Source organism: Dermacentor albipictus, chromosome 5 (assembly GCF_038994185.2).
Source record: "Dermacentor albipictus isolate Rhodes 1998 colony chromosome 5, USDA_Dalb.pri_finalv2, whole genome shotgun sequence".
Lineage (NCBI taxonomy): Eukaryota > Metazoa > Arthropoda > Arachnida > Ixodida > Ixodidae > Dermacentor > Dermacentor albipictus.
The window spans coordinates 167,572,262-167,590,056 of NC_091825.1; the positions used below are offsets into that span (position 1 = coordinate 167,572,262).

At 48.6% G+C, this 17,795-nt stretch overlaps 1 protein-coding gene across 7 annotated transcripts in view; it reads left to right on the forward strand.

Moving 5' to 3' along the window:
* The window catches only part of LOC135904033 (F-box only protein 9), a 94,821-nt gene that overhangs the window by 66,182 nt on the left and 10,844 nt on the right, over positions 1-17,795 (forward strand). For all 7 annotated transcript variants that reach the window (XM_065434609.2, XM_065434608.2, XM_065434610.2 and 4 more), the window contains one exon: positions 16,051-16,277. In XM_065434609.2, coding sequence (XP_065290681.2) covers positions 16,051-16,277 — 227 coding nt within the window. The remainder of the gene's footprint in view (positions 1-16,050; positions 16,278-17,795) is intronic.

Sequence of the window (17,795 nt, forward strand, 5' to 3'; positions counted from 1 at the left end):
AGGTTCAGATTCCAATGGCTGCCTGTCCGGACTTAGATTTAGGTGTATGTTAAAAAAAACGCAGATGGTCGAAATTTCCGGAGTCCTCCACTACTCTAAAACCACAATCAGAAAGTGGTTTTGGCACATAAAACCCCATAATTTTTTTTTCCCTAGTGCAAGCCTAAAATAGGTGTTTTCAATAGGAAATGACTTGCATTCAACGCATTCACTGTTCACTGATAAGACATACGCTGCCACTAAAGGGGTTGGTATTGGGGTCCCCATGGGAGTTTGATGCGTGCGTGCGTGCTGGTTGGTCAAGTTTTAATAATCCAGTGAAAGCTAATTGTAGGATTGAAATAATGAAAGTTTGGGCCAGAAATGCATAGGTGCCGGCTGGGATCTTTGGTTGGAATCAAATTAACCAGAGTCAAATTAACCGAACTTTACTCCGTAAAAAGAGAACCTATGGAATACAGTTCACAAGGCATGACACAGCTACCGCATTATAACAAAAGTTCAGTCTATCAAATCTGCATTGCAGTAGCTATTGAGAATGTCTGTGCAAAATTACAGTCTGCGCTGAAGAAATGCAGTTTCTATGGCTTAAAAATATTTCTGAGGTTCTCACAAGGGAACAGACAACGGATCTGTTACAATGTTGAGTGCCTGTTTGCATCCTGTACAAGCTTACTGTGAGTGGGAAGAGGCACAAGCTTGAACTTCCAAACCCCAAGGGATCATGATCATGTGTTACTGTGATAGGTTTTAAAAAGACTTCTAAACATAGTGTTCAATGCTCCTTTTCTTGCTGTAACATTTTTTTACTTCAACTCATGAGGCTCAAATTTCCTGCTTCTCTCATTAACCATTTAGTGGGTTTCCTGGTCTATGTTCTGTTTGTGCTTGCTCCACTTGATGCGACTGTAAACGAAAAAGTTGAACTATATTAAATTTACACTACCTGCTAATTGTGCAAGAACAGATGTATTAAAGCATTCCTTTTGTGTTGCTTTTACTAAAGTATTAAGCATGTTGGTTGCTGTAGGCAGGTTGACAAAAAAGCGACCCCTCATGCACACACCAAAGCCATGGCAATCAGTGGCTTCAAAATAAGGTTGCTACCTCACAAGTAAATGCTACTTTAGTTTTTTTTACCACAATAATAGGCAATGAACATTCAACAGAGAAGACAAGTCACAGTTTGTAAACTATTTTTGGTGCCTGTGTCGGCCCCAATGGTGCCTAAAACGAGGCTGCAGGTGCCTATTTTAGGCACCTAAAATCTAGTCATGACACATATACCTCTGGGAAGGAAAATCAAAAAGCTATTATAATAAATTATTTAGGGTGCTCCGAGTGTTGCCAGTATATTTTCAAAGGTTTTGAGCTCCAAAACCTTTATCTACTGGAAAAAAAAAAGGGAGAAGTAGGAAATGTCATGTCAGAAGCCCTTTAAGGTCCTAAAAATGTGTTTATAGAGGTAGTGGTACTATACAATTTGCCAAATGTTTAGCTGGCTCATGTGAGTGCCGCCTTTTCTGCTTTCAAGTGCATTAAAATGGAGCAGGCTTGCGAAACGGTCAACATTAATTTCATGCTTAGAAAACAGGAGACTCATGTATGTTAGGTTGTTCTTGTCCTAAGGCAGAAGCCTACAGAAAGTTGGTGGCCAGGTGAGTCAGCTTTAGAGATTTGGCCAGCTTTAGATTTGGCCACCTAATATAACCTGATATTGATTCACTTTAGCACACTTACCATGTACAGTGCTTACTGGAAGCTCAAGACGAAGAAGTGCGAACGAAAGTCCTTGTTCTGTAGTTCTTCAAAGTTGTGCGACTTCTGGATATCAGGAGCTTCCGCGAAGACGTCGTCCACCAGAATGGGGGACAAAGGACCTCCGTGCCCTCCTGACAAGGCGAGTCCCGCAGCGGTAGCCCTGTCTGTGGGAAACCGCGACATCACTAACTATAGGCTTCCTGATTCATCTGACAACTCAACAATGGGAGAGATGGAATCGGACAGTGATTACACGCTAGTCGATTGTGCGACTTGAAGTGCAAGCTTCGCCGGACGTCAGCAGGCAGTGATTCTACTCATAAAAGCAGATGTGACAAACGTGTCTTCTCTGGGGGCTACACCCCAACTACGGCAGGAACGAATTTGATTTCATTGAACTTTCGATCGCTGACCAAATACTTCGATCGAATAGCCTCAGGACATGTGAGAGAGATCTGCATTAATGCTCGGAAGGACATTCGGATGGTGGACAGGAGTTCTTGGGCAGTATTGGAGGCTTTGAAAGCCATGCAAGTGGTTGCAATATCCCAGTTCACTCTTTCCTAGCGTACGGCAACGATACCTGCACTGGTGTTGTATAAGATGTGGACATTGACATCAAGGATGAAGACCTGCAGTCTCTTCTATTGTCGACAGTGCGAATCCTCGACATCCACTGTCACGATCCACCTGGGTTCATGAACAACGGAGGGCTCGAGGCACATAGATGGACCCTCCGCACCATGGTGGTGCTGAACGATGACTGACCGCCGAGCAGCCATGCTCATCGGTGTTTATTGCGGTGCGGTGACCAATGTTGCCTGCCGAGCTTAGCAGGCCACCGAGCCTGGTGGCGAACGAACATTGTGCCTGAGGGGGCGTCACATGCTTGCTACACCCCCTTACCCCCAGTTTGTTTGTTAAATAAAAAACAAACGTCCATGTTCAAAATATGAGGCTCTACCTCCACCCTAGCTGGGTCGACGGTGCCTACTATCCAGGCGAGTAACGGCCCGGTGGCCTCCGCCATCGAGTACTCCGCCTGGGCACTGGTGTTAATGGGTCAGGTGTGGCAATGCCGGGTGCTGCCTGAGCCAGCCTCGCTCCATCCAGAGGGTCCGTAGTGGTTGGCCTTGTGAGTGGTGCTGGGCTCGACACCAGTCCAATGGGTGCCACACCACTGGCTACGGTTGCCGCTTCCGAGGTGGGTGGTGCTCCGCTGGAAGCAACTGATGCTGCCACTAGTCCTCCTGCGGGCTGGAACTCGAAAGTGGCAGTCGAGGGTGCTGGCCAGGTCCCGAGGCGAGGGCCCAACATGGTCGGCGTGTCTGTGCCACATGGCCTCGTCTAACATGCGGATGCGCAGTGATGAGGCGCTGGCAGGAGACACCACCTGTCCGGCAGACCAGGGTGAGCCAGGATGGAAGTTCCTGAAAACTGGAGCTCCTGACTCTGGCAAAGGCCTGGGACGGCACCCTTAGTCAGCAGCCAGCTTGTGCTTCAGCTGCTTCAAGAGCACTGTGGATCGGAGGTCTGGATGCAAGACGTCCAAGGGTGTCTTGACCATCCGACCCAGCAGGAGCTCACAGGGGGCACGGCCAGTGACATCGTGGGGCGTGGTCCGGTACTGAAATAGTATCTGCGCAATCTGCGTCTGGAAATCCCCAGTCTGGCTCTTCTTGAGCTTGTCTTTGATGGTTTGCACCACCGGCTCGGCTGCACCATTTGAAGCAGGGTGGTCTGGCGCAACCATCATCCGGTGGATTCCGTTCTTCGTCAGCCAGGCCAGGTACTCTGTGCTGGCGAAAGCAGGACCATTGTCGGACACGATGACATCCGGCAACTCCTGGGTGGCGAAGACCATCGTGCTGCAATGGTCGCGCCTGCTGATGGAGTGGCGACAGGTAGAACCTCCACCCACTTTGAAAAGGCGTCCACCACTACCAGGAAGTAATGTCCCTTGAAGGGTCCCCCAAAATCCACATGTAGGCAGGACCAGGGTCTCTGTGGGAACAGCCAGGGGGTGCTTTCCACATGACGCGAGGCTTGCTAATGCTCCTGGCAGATTTGGCAGCTCTGCACTACATGCAGGCTGGCTTCCGGGTACTCTGGCAGACGAATGCCCAGTGCATTAATCCAGTTTTTGTCCAGCAGCGTTGGCGACGACCCCTTCGTTAAGTAAAGGGGAAGGGTTGCCTCCCTGTCACCAAAACAAACGCTGACCTGTACCTGACCCTGGACCTGGGAGAGATGCCCAGACGAGCTGTGTAGCATCACGCCTGAAGCCTCGATGGACACACCGGGGAAAGTACGCTTCAAGAGTTTCCCGGCCATTAATGACACGCTGGCCCCTGTGTCCAGCTCCATGGAAATGGGGTGCCCGCAGATTTCGACGGTCAGTATGTAAGGCGGCACAGATGACGGTACAAAGCCTGTGTGCCACATGTCGAAAATCGGCAGGTTCTCGGCCACGACGTAGAGCCTGGCCGCGGAAAAACTTGAGCCTGCTGCCGCACGCCCCCGCCGCATACGTTTGCGACGGCTACCCTGGCCGCAGGCTTGTGTGGTACCTGGGCTTGAATCAGGCTGCTGCTGCTGTTTGCTGTTCGTCCTCCCCCTTCGGCATACACATGCCAGGTGCCCAGTTTTCCAGCCCGTAAAGCATTGTGCTTGAGAGAACTGGCACTGTGAGGGGGAGTGGGCACCACCACAGCGACCGCAGCTACTGCCCTTTGTTGCCAACTCGTTGACCGCTGCTTCCGCTGACGGTGAGCCAGTCGCATGGGCAATCTCGCCGGCGTCCTTGGCGGCAGCTTCCATTGCCAGCGCTGCCTTCACGGCGTCATCCAGCGAGGGGTCGGGAAGCTTCAGGAGTCGCATCTGCATGGCGGGGTTGTTGATGCCACAGACGAAACGGTCCCGGGGCAGCGAGTCCAGCTGGTTCCCGATAACGCAGGCACTCGCTAACCGTCGTAGCGCAGCAACGAACTGCCCGAGGGTCTCTCCTTCTCGGCGGCTCCGGTTGTTGAACCGGAAACGCTCGATTAGTGTGGACGGTGCTGAGTTGAAATGCGAGCGCAGTATGGCGAGCAGCTTACCGAGCGTCCTAACGTGCGGCGTGGCTGGCTTGAGAAGGTCGAGCAAGAGGCTGAAGAAGCAGGTCCCGCAGCTGGCCAGGAAAATGTCCCGCTGTTTGGCCTCGGGTGTGTCGTTTGCCCGGAAGAACATGTGGACTTGCTCCTCGTGAATTTGCCAGGCGGACCCATCTCCCTCGAACGGCTGGAGCCCTCTGTACAGCAGCATGGCGGCAGCAACGGAGGGCAATGTTTCTCCGCGCTCGGTGGCGTGGGATGATCCGTGGGTACTCGTCACCAGTGTCACGATCCACCCGGGTTCGTGAACAAGGGAGGGCTTGAGGCACCCTCCGATAGATGGACGCTCCGCAGCGTGGTGGTGCTGAACGATGACTGACCGCCGAGCAGCCATGCTCATCAGCGCTTATTGCAGTGCGGTGACCAGTGTTGCCTGCCGAGCTTAGCAGGTCACCGAGCCTGGCGGCGAACAAACATTATGCCTAAGAGGGCATCACATGCTTGCTATGGCAGGAGATATGAGAAGTACGGCAGGAACGAATTTGAATTCGTTGAACAGACAATTGCTGACCAAATACTTCGATCGAATAGCCTCAGGACAGGTGAGAGAGATCCGCATTAGTGCTCGGAATAACATTCTGATAGTGGACGGGAGTTCTCAGGCAGTATTGGAAGCTTTGAAAGCCATTCAAATGGTTGCAACATCCCAGTTCACTCTTTCCTAGCGTACAGCAACGATACCTGCACTGGAGTTGTATCAAATGTGGACATTGACATCAAGGATTGACATCAAATGTGGACATTGACATCAAGGACATCAAGGATGAAGACCTGAAATTTCTTCTATTGTCAACAGTGCAAATCCTCGACATCCACCAATTCGGCTGCTCCCGGTGCATCAAGTTGGTCTTCGAGTCAGACTCTTTGCCAGCATCGATCAAAGTAGGTTATGTGAGGCACTCAGTGCATCCATATGTGCCATGACCGTTACAGTGTCACAAGTGTTCCAAACTGGGCCATGTGAGTGCTGTGTATAAGAATCGTACGTTGTGCCGAAGATGTGGTGGTGCTCATCAGGTAGACTCCTGTGAGATTGACGCCATGAAATGTGCAAATTGATCCGGAGCCCATGAAGCGACATCCAAGGACTGCCCCAAAATGGAAGAGGAGAGACAAATTCTGAGAAAAATGGTGAGAGAAAACTCCACGAAATCACAAGGAGGCTGCCGATTCCGTCTGCAAGAAAAGGCGCAGGTTGCGGCAAAGGCCTCGCCGCTCTCAGAGCAAGTCCCGGCGGAAAGAGGCACTTCCTTTGAGTACTTGGATGCAAAACGTGCCACAGAAAGAGTAAGACCGACACACATAAGATGCGGCTACCCCAGTACCTCCGTGCCCCTCAGGGAACGAAGCGTCATCCAACTTGTGTCCAACCTCTTCGGCTGTAGAGTGGCCTTCGCTCGTTACCACAAAGGGCTTCAGGTGGAGATGCTCCTTCGGCGCTCCTCATGAGCCGGGAGGGTAATGAAAACCTTGGAAGTGAAAAGGTGATAGACATGCTTAAACAGCTAGTAAACACTATACGTATATTGCTCTCCGGATCGGCAACGCCAACTGCACTATCTGTCGTGAGGGCGTTGTTAAATATTACGCTCCGAAAAAGAAGAGAAGAAGACGAAGTGAAAAACGAGTGTGGAGCCGAGCGCGCGCCTGCATTTTTGAGTTGTTTTTGCAAGTGTCGAATAAAGAAGACGTTCTCTACTTCGGCTCCGCTTCCTGGTTTTCAATATATGGTGCCGTGACCAGGATATCAGATCTACGGTTGAAGACTCCTGACGATGAAGCCAGCTACCTGAAGAGGACGACCGACCGACGCGATCGACGCTGCGACAGAATCGAAGAACGATCCACGTCATCACGAGGCCTACCATTCCCGACGTGACGACATGGAAAGACTACGACGGAAGCGTGCTACCGTTCGAGCGGCGGTCACCAGGATCATCAACGACATGACAACTCTTATGCAGACGGAACCAACGCCATATGGTGAGCTGACCGACCATCTTAACCTATTGAAGTTAAAGGAAACTATGCTTACGGACCTTGATAACCAAGTAGAAGAGCATGTTATGGATGATAACCTTGAGGATGAGCTTCAAAGCGTCGGACAGTATCAAGAATCTATTGTCCTCACGAAATCCTGCGCTGAACGCATTTTATCCGATCAGCAAACAACGACTACGCACGAATCTCACGATGACTTTCGTCAAGCACGCGCACACGTTAAGCTACCGAAGCTCGATGTGCCGAAGTTTCATGGTGACCCCATTAAATGGCCGGAATTTTGGGATCAATTTGAGTCTACTATTCACCAGAACCGATATATTACCGACGTAGACAAATTGAAATATCTTCGGAGCTACTTGATGGGTAAAGCGGAAGGTGTCATCAGCGGCCTGTCGACTACTAACGAGAGCTATAGCACAGCTATAGAACTTCTCAAAGAAAGATTCGGTCAGAAGTCACTGATTGTTAAAGGGACACTAAAGGTTACTATTAAGTCAACGTGGACTGTTGAAATACTATCACAGAAACCTCGAAACGCTTGTTTCGTGCCAAGGAGAGACTTACTTCAAGAGAAAATGCGTTCTGAAGCGTCCGCGTACCTCTAGCGCAGTTCAAATCGCCCGCCCTCCGATCGAGGAGTACTGACATCATGGTCTCATAGTGACGTTGCGCCATCGGTGAGTAGAACGGCGTCCGCAGACGGCGCTATGGCTTTTCTGCGCAAAACGCAAACGCGCGGCCAGAAACAGAGCCAAGACAGAGCCGACAGCAGAGCGAAAGCGGGAGTATGGTGGCTAGCGGAAGGAGAAACGAATTACGTCCCACGGCACACAGAGAGTCCGTTTTCGTTAAACTATAGGCTGCGCCGAGCTCGCAGCGTGGTCGGCGTGGTCTGTGAGCCTTTTCGCACTCGCAACAGGGCATAAAAAAGTGCGAATCGACGCAAAACTCGGCCTAGATACGTGCTTCGCCACAGCCAAGCTGGCATGACCCAGATGTCGTTTCCCGCACCGCCACCAGGCGCCGCTACTATACCTCAAACTCCAGCGCAAGACGCCCATAAGCTGGTACTTCATTCTATGACGCAAACTTCGACGCTCGTCGCAATGGACCCTGACACCGACAGATTGGCTCGCAATGGTGGGCTCAACTTCAGCGATTTGAGCACTGACGAGCGCGACCTGCTGCTGAGGGCTCGCACTGCCGGCGTCGTTGCGTACTACGACGGCGGCCTCGACACCGGCTCTCCGGAGTGGGAAAGCAACGAGGGCTTCCCACGGCATCACATGGACGTGGCATTCTCGCGGCTTGTTCCAAATGAAAGTTTCACGAGCCAGCAGAACCCTCACAGCACGACGCGATAACGAAAGTACTGAAACTCCAAAGCGTGCGCGGCGCAGAGTCGAGCGCGCAGAGTCGAGCGAAAACGAAACCTTTCGAACACCCATATTACTGAAGGGCAACGTCAAAGTGTTATTTTTTCTTAGAATCGAATAGACGTAGACAAGTAGCATTTTTTCCGTCTTATAATCGAATGAAATGATATTTTTAATACGAGTAGTTGAGTATTAGTAACACAAATTATGAGGAGTCCTTTCGTCATCGGGCTAGTACCGGAATGTCGCTGGGGGGTCTCAAATCGTGTCATGCATTTACCTCAATTTCTCGGTTACTAAAGCTCTGTTCGCGATTAAATTGACGCCTTAGACGTTCTAGAACATTGCTCTACCACTTTAACTTGAGTTTCTGGTAACCTTTAGTGTCCCTTTAGTGACCACATGCGTAGCCTTCTAAACCTACGTAAAGTTCGTTCTTGCGAAGATTTCGAAGGGCTTCAAAGGTTGCATAAAGTGCAGACTCGCGTGAGATCCCTGCATAACCTTGGCGTCGAAGAAAAAAAATATGGAGTGCTTCTGAAAACTGCTATAATACAAAATCTTCCGCAAGAAATGGTACTCCGTTATAATCAGCGCATCTTGTCTTCGACAAATACAGGCGTTACTAATGAAAGTCTAAACGAAATGTCTGTTCTTCTAGACTTCTTGAGCCTTGAAGTAAGAAGCCGGGAACAGACTATAATGATGACTTCTGACAAGAGAGAACAAGCCTCAAAAGCAAAACGACAATTTAATGAGGATTTCCAAGGTTCCGCATCTATGCTAACCGTGAAACTGACTCCAGCGAGTTGTATATTATGCGGAGACAAAAATCACTCGGTGGATGTCTGCACAACGGAACTAACATTAGACGAAAAGAAAGACAAACTACGCAAATTAGGGTGTTGTTTCCGCTGCGCTCGACAATTTCACAAAGCTAAGGAATGCCGAAACTGGAAGAGATAAAGCTGTGCGAAATGCAGGGTGCGACATATCACCACAATGTGTGACCCAAAATGGAAGCAAAAGAATACGGAAACGCAGACAACTGTTTCCAGCTTGTCAACAGACTCTGTAAAGTGCACAATTCTTCTGCAGACCGCCCAAGTTTGGGCTGTGGGCACTGGAAGCAGATGCTTTGTAAGAATGTTGATTGATGGTGGCAGTCAGCGAAGCTTCATCACAGAAGAACTGTCTAGGAAGCTGAAAGCCGCTGTGTTAGCCGAAGAGCAGCTCACCATCTCGGGATTTGGAAACATTTCAGCACCCCGGAAATATTATCGGAGAGTACGAGTCACGCTGCATTGCCAGTACGACTCCAACTCACTTGAAGTAGAGGCTATAGAAGTTCCCGAAATATGCAATGACTTGTCAGCATTAACAGAGACAAATGTACTTGCAAAGTTGAAAAGCAAAAACTTACGTTTGGCTGACGTCAACGCAGTTCAGGTCTCACCTGAGCCTGGAATAAGCATCCTTATAGGTGCAGACTATTACTGGCAGCTTGTCAGCGGAAGAATTCATCGACTGGACGACTCCTTGACAGCCATCGAAACTATCATAGGATGGACACTTCATGGAGATACGAGAAGTCCACCTAAGTTCTACAAACGGGAAACCATAAGGAACTTCAATATATGCCTAATGGAAGCCAACGTTTCCCAGCAACTGAGGTCTTTCTGGGAAGTACAACATCTGGGGCTGGCTAACGAAGACAGACTTTCGAAAGATGACGAACACGTCCTGAAGAACTTCGTGGAAACAACTGTTAGAAACAATGGTCGCTATCAAGTTGAACTGCCGTGGCGCAGGAATTGTTCCCAGCTTAAAGATAACCGGGATGTTGCGTTAAAGAGGCTGGAGTCTTTGCAGAGAACACTACATCGAGAACCAGAGTTTCAGAAGGAATAGGACACTGTCATTAGGAGCTACTATGACAAAGACTTCGCTGAGAAGGTCGCAATGGGCATTACGAGTGAACATATCACGTACTGTATGCCACACCGAGCAGTAGTGCGACGCGACAGAACTACGACTAAAGTATGGGTGGTATTTGACGCCTTTTCTCATGCTTCGGACTCGCCTTCACTTAACGACGTCTTGTGGACAGGGCCAAATTTGAACCCCAACATCATCAACTTACTGCTGAAGTTTCGCAACTTCAAGATTGGAATTTCCGCCAACATAGAAAAAACGTTTCTTCAAGTGTCCCTGGCTGAACACGACCGAGGCGCGTTTCGTTACTTCTGGTTTGAAGAAGGGTCTTCCAATATTGAAGAACTGCGCATGACAAGGGGTCTTTTTTGTGCCTGCAGCAGTCCCTTCCTCCTTGCTGCATCTCTGCGACACCACTTCCAACTGGTAGAAGACAAATGTCCTTCTACTGCCAAACTATTGAAAGGTCTTCACAGAAAGGTGGCCACCAATAGTGTGTCGGCTACTCAAGGACAGTCATGGAATTCTCGGGCCAAAACTATCTGCTTCAGGAGTCCAGAAAACGAAGAAGCCGATACAGAGGCAGAGACAGAGAAAAGAGAAAGCGATGCCATGAAATTAAGAAAAGAGGATATGGGACTTTTCGGATTTTGTCTAGCGTGGAATGATTTCTGTTTAGTTGTGTGTGAAATATGTAACGAAGTCACAAAACCACACGCTCTGCGAAATCACTTGGAGCAGCGGCATGGGAGCAACGACACCTTTGGTAGGGGTGATGACACTGCTGACACATCCGTGCTCCAACCGGCGGGTGGAGGGAAGTCCTCGGGGCACAGCTCCTTGTCATTGTCGTCCTCATCGTCGTCTTCAATGTTATCGTCTTCCGCCCTGCGACACTCGAGCGGGCCTGCCGGGCGCCCGTCGTCAACAGCAAAGGCTCCATCTGGGTCCTCACTGTCAGGGAGGCACAGCAGTGGGGTGAAAAGGCTAAAACGCAACAACCACACGCTGGCCCCCGTTGTCCAGGTGGAGCGAATGCCACTTCCACGACAGCCTCAAGCCATGGCCACCCGCAACAGCTCGCCAGGCCTTGAAAAGGAATTACCTTCACCCCAGCAGCCACCACCTTTAACCCCTGGAGGGCTAGGAATGCTGTCTGGGCCGGGGCCAGGGCAGGCCAGTCACATAACACCCGACGCATGCACCAGCAGCACGTCAGCAATGGTGGCTGCGATGAATTCCACTGCGGCACCTTCGCCCATCAGGAAGACACATGCCAGCAATGGTTCCACCACGAGCACAGCAAAGTGCTCATGGTGCCGACGGCTTTGCTGACGGCAAAGTTCGCTCATGCAAAGTGTGCACTTCTAGTGGCAACACGTTGCGGAGACCGGCACAGATGCAATACCACCTAGAATCTGCTGGACAAGCTCCGTCTTGAAAAGAAACAAGCATACGCTAATTGTTCGGCCGGGAGCTGTTAAATATTACGCTCCGAAAAAGAAGAGAAGAAGACGAAGTGAAAAACGAGCGTGAAGCCGAGCGCGCGCCTGCATTTTTGAGTTGTTTTTGCAAGCGTCGAATAAAGAAGACGTTCTCTACTTTGGCTCCGCTTCCTGGTTTTCAACAGGCATTAGATGCTATGGAGCCGCTATTAGCGGCTCTAAAATAAGGGTGGCAATCATGGCTCTCACGATAACACACTGGACATTGGAACAGAAGATGCATCATTCTGTTATAATGAAATGGAATGCTCGAAATCTATGCAGTCGCATGTCTGACTTTAGGCAACGGATTTTCAAATACCACTTCCCAGTGATCGTGATATGTGAGCCAAATCTCACGTAAGAATTTTGCCTTTACAGATACGTTAAGCTCTGGTCACGTGAAGATGGGCACAAGAGCAAAGTGTTAATGTGTATACGCAGTGACATGACGTATGTTTGGCACATGATCACTCCACATGACAGCAATGAATATGTGTGTGTGACACTAAAACAAACTACATGTGTTTTCGATCACCGTCGCCTACATACCTCCTAGACAAAGACTTGACTTCTACCTATCCACTGTGTTACAAGGTTCCCCAGGCCCTCATGTTGTTATTGGAGACTTCAATGCTCATCATCCTTACTGGGGAAGTGCTGCAATAAACTGTCGGGGTAGGAACTTGATAGACTTCATAGACCCTGAAGGTCTGACTATCATCAACGACGGGTCTCCCACTTAAATCCATGGCACTGCCTACGGAAGTTGCCTAGACCTGACTACTGTATCTCAGAGCCGCCTGCCCTCAGTCAGCTGGTGCTTGGACATAAAACACATGGGAGCAATCATATACCAACATATGTGCAGATGAAGCGGTTTGTGCAATCAACTACATCTGCTGTGCACTGCACTGATTGGTCCACATTCTCTACATGTGTTGAAGAGTATTGCGGAGACATCACTTCACCATCTGATATAGAAGACATTATTGTATCGTCAGTGCAGAAGAGAACTAAGTTTATCAGTGCACCTACATCCACAACGGCGATTGATATTGAATATAAAGGGCTCCGTGCGATCTGTCGTAGCGTGGAAAGGAAGGTTAGGCGAACTCAATCATCATTAGACCATGTCTTATGTCGATGAGCTCAATGCAAAATACGGAGTCACCTTCAAAAAAATGGGAAAACAATGGTGGAGGACCTTCTGTTCGTCTCTGGATCCTCGAAAGCCACTTTCTAGAATCTGGCAGATAGTACGAAGCCTTCGTGCCCCTCCTCAGCAAAAATATCCTTTCCATGCTCTAGCACTTCACCAACCTCTCACGGAAGTGCAGGTTGCTGTAGACTTCTGTAAGAGAGTCACCCGTACCGATATTTCAACTTGCCTAACATTGGATTGACCTGTTCCACTTCCTAAAGCCGCTCGTCTTGATCTTCCTTTCACGATGCCAGAATTGGAAGCTGCACTTTGCTGCTTCAAGACGATCTTCTGCACCTGGACCTGACGGTATTTCATATACTGCTCTGTGCCACCTTGGTGTGGAAGGTCGGAAAGTCCTGCTGTCATACTATAACGCCACATGGTCATCCAGTACAGTCCCGAAGCAGTGGAAAACCAACCGTTTGGTGGCTCTCCTAAAGCCAGGAAAATCGCCTTACGAAATGTTATCTTACCGGCCAGGAGCTTTAGCTAGCTGTGTCGGTAAGGTGATGGAACGGATGGTGCTCACTAGATTAGAATGATTCATGGAAAAGAATGAGCTTTATCATGAAATGATGACTGGATTTAGACGTGGACGCTCTGCAATAGATGGAGTCATTGATCTCGTGTCCATGATCAAACACGAAAAAAGGCGACACCGACTTGTAGGAGCAGTTTTCTTAGACATAAAAAGAGCCTATGACAGCGTACTGCATGAAGCCACTCTTGATGCCCTCAGTAATTTGGGCATCGGCAGCCGTCTCTACATGTGGATTGAAAATTACCTAGATGGTCGCACAGTCTTGTCCACGAGTGATGGCGAAATGAGAAGACATGTTGTGGTCCGTGGAGTGCCTCAAGGAGGAGTGCTCAGCCCGACTCTTTTCAATGTTGCCCTTATTGGTCTTGCGTAAATAATTCCTGATACAGTACGCCTCAGTACCTATGCAGACGACATATGCATATGGGCGTCCGCAGTCACATGGCCGCAAATTCGTGCAAGGTTGCAGCGAGCTGTTTAGCGTTCACACGGAAGCTTATGTGTTGGTATCCAATTATGATCAATGGCAATGTCACCCCATATGCGACCCGCCACAGATACCTCGGCGTTGTCATTGACCACGGTGTTTCATGGTTGAAGCATGTGACAATGTTAAAGAGAAAATCAACTGGGCTTGCTCAAGTTTTTTGCTTTCTGGCTGGTATGAAGTGGGGTCCATCTGAGCATTCGCTACTTCGGCTGCACCGGGCTCTCTACGTCGACTACATTCGGTATAGCCTGCCAGTTTTATCATGTATGAGCCGGTCAAGTTTGCGTACGCTGGAAAGTGCCCAGGCACAGATGCTGAAAACATGTCTCGGTGTTCCACGTTGCACCTCAACCTACGGAACAATTGAAGAGGCTTGCGTCACCCCTTTACCTGTCTATCTGTGATGCGAACCTCTTCCGAGTATTCCTGCGACTGCTGTGCCATCATGGACGCCATCCCTTATCGACACTTCTTGTCATACGGTGACTCCACTTTTTCAAGAGCCATTAAATGCCAAGAATCTGCCATACCATCATTGCCCCTGCTAACCTTGCACGTATGTCCCTATGGGTAATGCACAAAATATGGGTACATCTATCTATTGCCGGAATTTCTAAAAAATTGCGAATGCCTACCATCGGCCTCAGACATTTAACACTTGAATATATGTTGAAAGAATATGACTCCTCGGTGAATGAATATACAGATGGATTGGTCTCGTCGTATGTGTCTGGTGTGGCTTTCGTCGTGCCTGCGCATGAAGTCATTCAATGGTTTCTTCTGTGTAACAAGACGACTACAACATCTGCAGAACTAGTGGCAATCAGAGAGGCCGTTCACTATATTTTGCGACAGCTTCCTCAAGTATGAACAGTCTTCAGTGACGCAAAATCGGCTCTGCAGCTACTTAGAGTGGTCTTGAAAGAAAGCGCTTACAGAGTGTTGGCTCTTCAAACTGCCGAGCTCTACACTTTAGCGCAAGAAAATGACCACCACATCACATTTCAGTGGATTCCCAGTCACTGTGGTAGACACGGCAACGAACTGGCTGATGCCGAGGCGAAGAAAGCACTCGAAGAACCAGAGTCACTGCTCGCAATTCCTTGTTCAAGAGCGGACGCCAGCTGCCTCCTCTCCAGTGTCATCCAAAAATCGACAGAAAAGCACTGGGACAATCAGGATAATCGCCACAGACGACTCCAGAGATTGGACCCTACCATGAAATTTAGGCTACCACCGAAAATTCAACACAGCTGTGCCAGTCTTCTGCACGGACTAAGGCTGGGGGTAGCGTTTACGCGCGGATACGTGCACCTCATGCGACGCACTGAGTCTCCAGACTGTGAGTTGTGCAATGTGAATGAGATTATAGGTCGTGTGCTTTGTGACTGCCCAAAGTACGTGGAAGAGTGTCAAAATTTTAACAATGACTTTACACGTCTCGACAGCCTACCAATGTCGGAGGACGTTATTTTAGGCCCTTGGCCAGACGCTTAATCGAGTTTCAAGGCCATCCAGGCGTTATTGAACTTTTTAAAAGTGTGGGGCTGGACTGTAGGCTTTGAGCATGCCAAATTGCTTGCCATATGTTTTACATCCTCCTCTCGTCATCGTCACCCATCATGCACCTCTTTCTTTCCCCCAACGCCGAGTAGCTGGCTAGAGGAATATACCTCAGGCCACCCTCTCTGCATTTCGTATCATTAAACTTCTCTCTCTCTCCTGGAAACACAAATTTCAGGCACAGTCATAGCAGCCTGAATGCTTTAAGTTTGGAGCTGTTAGCAGACTATGGCCACTATTTATTTTTTTTTGCTAACTTGCACTGTTCTCATTACCTGTGGTGTTTGGCTGTTATGTGCCCATCTAATTTTCTAGTGACATCAGAGCAAATCAACAGCACATTAGAAGTGGCTTCAGAATGTTACAAAGATACACTAACAAAAGGTGTACAATTTATCAATGGACCTGCCAGTGTTTAACTGGCCAAAGTCTCTGCAAACGTGAAAAGTTGTTTGTGGTCTCTCTTTGGTGAAGTCCTGTTGTAATCAGCTGTCTGTGTTTACGCCTTAGCCACAGTGATGACGTTGGATTGTGCAGGAGTGGTGCTAATGCTGACCACACCCGACAACCCGTACGTCTCCTTGGGGAAACTACGGTCTCGTCGACCAGCCTACACCTCTGTGCTACGAGGAAGCTTCTGGCTTGAAGGCACCAGGGTAAAGGCAGTGTTGAAAAAGCCTGCTATGAAGACACCGCGAAACACTGGCTACTGGCGAGGCGTCAGGCACAGCATGGAACCACAGCCAGATCAAGTCTTTCACCTGGTGGGTTCCTTCTTTCAGGGGTGGGTAAATAGAAGCACTGCAATGGTGTATACATTGGTGCCAGTGGGTGTAGGACCATCTGATGGTGTGCAAGCGTGCCGGCTTTTTCAATGCAACAACAGTAACCTTGTCAATACGTGCTGAATTGAATAGGCCATTCAACAGGCTTCAGAACAAGGTGGCAGTCTTTCTGAATTTAACGTGTTGACTGTTAAATGCATTTCTTTTCTTCCAATATGTGCCCGCTATAGAAGTGCCACTTTTACATTTTTTTTGCACTTGTTTTGGGCTCCCTGGGAACACAGCTATGTTTGGGATACGTGCATCTATGAAACTTACAATTGGCTGCAACTTGAGTTGTGACAAGCTCAGAATATCCTATTACAGGCTTCTTTGTTAGAAACCTGTGAATTAAAATAATATGCAGGGAATAAATTCAACGTAACATCTCTATGCATCTGGATTAAATGCATTTGCTGTTCACAGCTCATTCCAAGCCAGTTTGCACTAGTCCTTGCAAATATACGCCTAACTGGCTATCCAGTTTAACTGGAGATAAGTGAATCTGGTCTTGAAAACAGGTTATCCGGATTTTAAGAAATGGATATTCAGGACATCCTGTTTAAATAACCGGTTAGCCGGATATTCGAATCTACTAGATTTTCCCGCACAAATTGATCCAAGCGCCAGCTATTCTAGTCCAACTGCCAGTTAATTTAGCTCAACTGCTACACATTAATTCTTAGTGCCAAATAATTTATTTACGCACCACATATTTTAATCCTAACGATAGTGAATTTTAATCCAAAGATGCATTTGTGGAGGTGTTCTAGGATGTTCAATATAATGACGAAATGTTAATTTTGCGCCGACCAAACATAACTGAAGAGCTTTCTTGACGAGTGACGTCATGTGACAACAAAAATGCCTGTCCCGTTCGATACATGATCTAAATAATGCACTGTTATGGACATTACTGCCATGAACAGGTCATGTAAAATGTAGCTGTTTGATGGCTTTGCTAACATGCATTGAAACAAAGGGGCATCCAACAACAAACTGTTGATTTCTAAAGCTGATCAAAACAGGCTGAAAAAGGCGTCACGTGACCTCTCATCATTTTGTTTTCTACAGTGCCCGTTGACATGGATATCAAATGAACGAGCTTCGAGCAATCTCTGCTATTATTACCACGTAATGCATCTGACATCATGTGGAAGAGGGTGCTACGGCATCTCACGTAACATTTGCCAGCATATTCCTGATTCTCAACCATATTGACATGGATATCAAATGATTGGGCTTCGAAGGAGCTTTGTAATAATACCCACGCTGGACCATGCGGTGAAGGATGTCATGTGACCTTGCATATCTTTCTGAAGCCCACATGTGGCTCACAAACATAGCAAGATGGGTGCCAAACAAACGGGAATCGCAAGAGCTAAGCGATGGTACACACGTAGCGAACATCAAATCACATGGGAGACGCTGTCTCGTGACCTCATATATATTTCGCTG